At 43.1% G+C, this 6,000-nt stretch overlaps 1 protein-coding gene across 1 annotated transcript; it reads left to right on the plus strand.

The window, feature by feature from the left end:
- The first annotated feature begins 3,712 nt into the window (after positions 1-3,712).
- On the plus strand, positions 3,713-5,765 carry helt (helt bHLH transcription factor). Its single transcript, XM_076040845.1, has 4 exons — positions 3,713-3,862; positions 4,434-4,538; positions 4,848-4,944; positions 5,183-5,765. The coding sequence occupies exons 1-4, from the start codon at positions 3,836-3,838 to the stop codon at positions 5,656-5,658; spliced, it is 705 nt and encodes a 234-aa protein (XP_075896960.1). The 5' UTR covers positions 3,713-3,835; the 3' UTR covers positions 5,659-5,765.
- Positions 5,766-6,000: the final 235 nt, after the last annotated feature.

Below are 6,000 nucleotides of genomic sequence, written 5' to 3' on the forward strand. Positions count from 1 at the left end.
TCTCAGGTTCTACACTTCAGTTAGCTTTCATGATCACTTGTTAATCAATATTTTTCTTTAAATAAGGGTATTTACAAGACGGTGGTGCAGCTCACTGTAAGGTCATGGGTTCGATCCCCTGGTCAGGAACCCTTTGAGTTGAGTTTGTGGCTTTCACCCACAGTCCAGAGACAGGCACATGAGGCAAATTGGTACTCTAAATTGACTCTTAGTGTGAGTGCCAATGGGTGCTTGTCTTCCTGTGTGGCCTTGGAGTCTTGTCCAGATTGCAACCTCACCACCGTATGAGAGCTCCAGAAACACCTGTGACCTTGAGTGCACCAGAACCAGTGACAGAAAATGGATGGATTTCATTTGATTGTCTTCACTGCAATTCACTGAAGCCAATCAAACCAAGATTCACTTTTCGGTTCATCATGTTTGAGAACGAAAGTTCCCAGATGCTTCCACTAGAGGGAGCAGTTTGTCATCTCTGAGAATATTTTTTTTATTATTATAAACAAATACATTGACCGTTTGCCAGTTTGAGCAGTTAGATGATCCTTCACCACGAAGTTTGAGAGGAGCCGTAAAGCTGTAGACCCTCAAGCTGGAGGCTCCTTGTTCTTCTTCTTCTTGCACCCGGCAGACTTGAGCCCAGCGTGTGCAGTCTCAGCTCTGATTCATGCTGAATGAGGAGCGTGTGAACTGCTGCAGTTCAGGCGGAGGGTGGCGCAACGAACCAAAAGATTGGCTCAGGGGTCACCACGGGTCAGAGCGCAGTGCCTGACAACACACACACACACACACACACACACACACACACACACACACACAAACACACACACACAAACACACACACACACACACACACACACACACACACTGGACCTCAGTGCTGCATCTAACAGATCTTGGTCTGGAGAACTGTTCATATTCTCTTTGCGCAGACGGAAAAGAATGCCTGCCTGTTTGCCTGCCTGCCTGCCTGCCTGCCTGCCTGTTTGCCTGCCTGCCTGCCTGCCTGCCTGCGGCAATCTTGTCTCCATGAGTTGTATGTTCAGATGTGAGGAGGAAAATCTGCAGTGCACAGCAGATCCACTCCGACTGTATGCTGCATGTAAAAACAGTCAAAAGTAATTTATAATAAAAAGGATAAAGACCAAAACTCTTGATTTGTGCTGCAACATGAGATAAACAGATGAATAATCAAAAGGCGGGCAGCCCTTGCAGGTTCATAAATACACTCAGATTTAAAGTGAAGAATAAAGAAATGTTTGAAATAAAAATACAAAATTGATCAAAATCAGATTAAAGAACCTGATGGCACTGGTGCTATTGCATGGAAAATGGCACCATCATCTCCTATAGTCAACTGTCTCTTTATAATCTATTTTTTTTTTTTTTTTAAATCACTCGGCTATTTCGGGTTTAATCAATTAAATATATTTAAAAAATCATGTTAATTTAAGATCTGCTGCTTTTATCGTTGCATCAGAAACATAATTTCTCATATTTCTTGACGACATTAACTTTTAAGAGACATCTATTAAATAAAATATTAGCCCTATATCTGAATGGTCAGCTTCTATTCCAAATGAAAAATACAATCAAAACACAATACAATGCAAAAACAATTTGTTCCAATCGTGCGCAAAGTTCAACCGTTCCGAAGAACTTAAATTGTTCGTGTACACGCAAACGGGCTGCTATTTTTTTGTTTGTTTACTTGGTGGAGTAATACATCCATATAATCAAAAACAACAGTTTGTAGCAATAACTGCCCCCACTGTTAGTGTAGCTTTCAAAAAAAAAATAAAAATAGATAGATAAATAAATAAATATCCACGTTATGCCTGGAAATGTGTTTCTCATGCTACAAATCTAAATCTATCCAAGTCACAAAAACTCCATACATCCAAGCTGTAAAAATCCGATAATTCTGAAATGTCAAGACGGAAATGTAGTTTTCCCACCGAGTGCTCCAACAACCCTGGCGCATGAGTTTCCTTCGTACTGTCACTCGGCGTTACGGAGCAAGTCAGCGACAACTTCCAGTACTTTATTTAGTTTGGCGGAAAAATAAAAGAAGCCGCAGCGCACAATTCTCTGATTATTTCACAGGACAAAAACATAAAAAAGTGTTAAAACTGCACAGTCAAGTAATTGGATTTTATGCCCCCGTCGCTCGCATGCGCCTCTCTCACCATGGTGCTCTGGAAAAAAGAAAACTCCCCGAACGCCTCAGAAGTCTTGTGAGCCTTTTCCCCCCTCGATCTGATCTCCGCCGCTCTCTTTTTTAATTCCTCTTCATCGCTCACAGGATCAAATATATCCAAGCACGGCGGCGAAAAGTGCCGAGATTAAAACGTTCACAGTGAGGAGAAATAAAGAAGCAGAAGCAGAAGAAAAGCCTCGGAGCGTGAGCTGCTCTGGCGCATGAGAGCAGCGTGAACCGGGGAGGAGCGCACACAATAAACCTGTTGTTAACCTTGCTGTGAAAATATGTTTGAAGAAAACAGCCAATTGTTGTATGAAATGTATTCAAGTATAAAATAATGCCCTTTGTTTGGGGGGAAAAACTTGAGCAATGTGAGGGTACAAAAGTCCCCTGTGGCATTTACCAGCAGCCTTTGTGCACTTGTGCGCTTTGGCGTCTCCACTTGGCGCATTACCCAGGCCCCTTTAAACGCGATTGTTTCTTTCTTTCTAATGACATTTACCGGATCAAAACATGCTGTTAATTCGATCAGAAAGCTTCACCCTTCATAACAATGGCAGTATAATTTCTCCCAAAGTTTGTTAAGTTGACCGAAATTAGGCAAATGAATAGGGGTCTCCAGGCTACCCATCTTGCAGGTGACGGCGAATAATGCGCGCTCACACCAGCTGCATTCTTCTTTATTTCTCCCTTTCTTTCACAGCATTATTAAAATTTAGGCCAATGAAACTATTCATTCCACTGAATAGACATTTTCTTATAGGATAATAGGATACAAATTGAGCCTCTCCAAAGAGTCTCCAGTGGTGGGTAACCCTCGTGTGCCAGAGGCTGCAGGAGACGCTTGGCCTCGACGCAGACGACGCTCGTGTGCCAGGGCTAATCACACACCTGCCGAGGGGTCCAACAAAAAAAAAAAAAATAAAGAATGTAAACAAAAAGCTTGCCATCTCTCATAAAAGATGGACGTGTCACCAAGTCGTGTGAGAAACGCCGAGAACAAACGGGGGGACTCCGTCTCCAAAAGATCTCCCCTGAACTCGGCGGAACAGCCTATTAAAGGCTTACTTAATTACTCTAATGACACTGGACAGGCCTTAAAACTCGGACCGGGGCTCGGATGAGAGTTAAGATCGCTCGCTGGGATTTGCAAACAGGCGATCGTGTGAGAAACGCGAGTTTTGGCGAAGAAAGAGCGTTTCTTTTCTGTGCCGGCTTTGTTTTGGAGTTGCGCGCTGCGCGCCCCGCAGGATCAGGCGATCCCAGCGCTCACTTCTTATTTCCCGCCTGGGTTGTTACTATGCAAATAATATTCCGAAAGTAATCACGTGTCTTTTGAACAGCCACGTGGATTAACAAAGCAGGTTCGCCCCCCTGCCAGCCCATGGCTTTAGATTTTTTTTTTTTTTTTTTACTATTTCTTGAACTGATCCTAAATGCACACATTTAGCCAGTGCATGGCTCTAATCCCATGGAATAATTTACACCATGAATGCCGGAGTCCCCTGGACAAACCCCTTATAAGGAGCTGGTTCTCCCCCAGAATCTCAGTCCGCTTCAACTCCTCGCAGAGGGACGCGTCTCTTCGTCTTCCAGCCGGACAGTTTTTCAACAGGTTCTGACAGAAACTCATCGATGGCGTCTAAGATGAAGGACAGAAAGGTACGCGCTCCCCGTGCGCTCTGGCATTTTGAAGGACTGAATTATTGCTGATTTTTTTCGGGGGAGAAACAGCATGCAACTTTGAATCACTTTGAGGAATTTTGCAGCCAGTGTAGTGTGTCCAGGTTACTAGTTTTCACAACTTGGAACATTTTATCTTCTAATTGATTTGGAGTCTTTTCTCTCACGCCTCGTGCTCAACTGCTGTCAACTGCTGCGCACGACGATGTTCAAAAAAATAGGCGGCCTGACAAATTTGAGATGTTTGGGGATAGAGATTGGATGTTTAATGTAAAAATTACAATATCGCATGATAGACGATATTATCAAATATATTGCAAACTACACCGGTAGATATTATAGTAACTTGGATGAGTGCAAAGTGCCGCGCGCTGTGGAGTTTAGCGCGCGGCGCGCCAAACTGAGGGAGGATAAAATTCAAATTATTTGTGCGGGCTGTTGAAGCAGTTTGCTTGTTTTTATCGATATGATTAATTTAAGTGAATTATTTTTATTTTTGAATACATATTTCTGAGCAGTGTGGTGATTGTGATTTTTTTTTTCTCCACAGAGAACTCCCATCTCCCATAAAGTCATCGAGAAACGACGCCGGGACCGAATCAATCGTTGTCTTAACGAACTGGGAAAGACGGTGCCAATGGCGCTGGCCAAACAGGTATAGTAAAATGTATTATATATATATATATATATATATATATATATATATATATATATATATATATATATATATATATATATATATATATATATATATATATATATATATATATATATATATATATATATATGTCTTACATTGTGATGAGATATATTTATTCTACCCTCAGAGATTTATAACCCTATTTATGATAAGTCATGGTGACGTTTCAGTTAAAGTTTTTCACACGACCAAATAGCAATATCACACCTGATATCCTAGATATTAAATTATAATATTTTGTGTATTTTTTGTGTTTATTGGCAGAACTCTGGAAAACTGGAAAAAGCTGAAATCTTGGAGATGACAGTCCAGTATCTGCGGGCTCTCCACTCAGCGGACTTCCCCCGTGGCAGAGAAAAGGGTGAGTCCATTGCCTCAACTCTCAACTTTCATCCGCCTTTTACGCATGCAAACTGCGCCTTTCTGTAGACAAACCAAGTCACGGTTTCTTCACTGCTGACGAAGAACGGACGCAAATTAACGTATACTTTACACAACTTGGAGTCTAAAGCAACATTAGTTTGTAAAAATACAGTTTTACGCGCCATAAACGCTGCGCTGAGTCCGGTCACTGATCGCCGCTTTGTTATCCGTTCCAGGAGAGCTGCTGGCCGAGTTTGCAAACTACTTCCACTACGGATACCACGAGTGCATGAAGAACTTGGTGCACTACCTGACCACGGAGGACAGGGCGGAAACCAAAGACATCAAGTACGCGCGGATACTCGCCTTCTTGCAGTCCAAATCACGCGCCGTCACCGAGCCGGTGTTCGGCTCTGTGGGCGCCTTGCCGGAGCCGTGCGACTACCTCGGCCAGCTGCACTCGTCCCCGGAGCACCAAAGCCACAGTCCCTCCGAGTCCGTGTACCAGCAGAGCCCACCGGGACACTTCGCCTGGCACGGCTCGGCGCGGAGCCCCGGCATCTCCTACCCCACGGTGCCGCTGTCCGCGCACACGCAGCAGCACGGCGGATACTTGTCGCCGGTGCAGGGACTGGATCACCACTACTTCAACTTCATCGGACACACGCACGCTAACACGTTCAGCTTGCACAGCGCGCAACATGCCTTGTGAATAGTTTTGATTTAATTCAGTTTTTTTTATTTATGGATCTGTGAATGATGGAAAGAGGTCGTGTATATGTTGTAAATAAATATTTTTCGACTGAAACTCAAGTTGTTTGAAATGGTTTTGTGGGAGCTTCGGTGACGCTGAATGCGTATTTGAATGTTTTCTTTTTCTTTATTAAAAAAAAAAAAAAATGCTGTCAGACTCACGTATTTGAAAAATAATTACAGCTTAACAAATGTTAGTGCCCACAGTGACTTTGAACTGAGCAAGCCTTGAACGTCAGTCAGTCAAAAATGATGTGTTAACAGGAAGTGAATCATTTGAGTAAACAGAGTGGGTCAAACT

Source organism: Nelusetta ayraudi, unplaced genomic scaffold (assembly GCF_046127955.1).
Source record: "Nelusetta ayraudi isolate G7.1 ecotype Tasmania unplaced genomic scaffold, CSIRO-AGI_Nayr_v1 ptg000004l, whole genome shotgun sequence".
Classification (NCBI taxonomy): domain Eukaryota; kingdom Metazoa; phylum Chordata; class Actinopteri; order Tetraodontiformes; family Monacanthidae; genus Nelusetta; species Nelusetta ayraudi.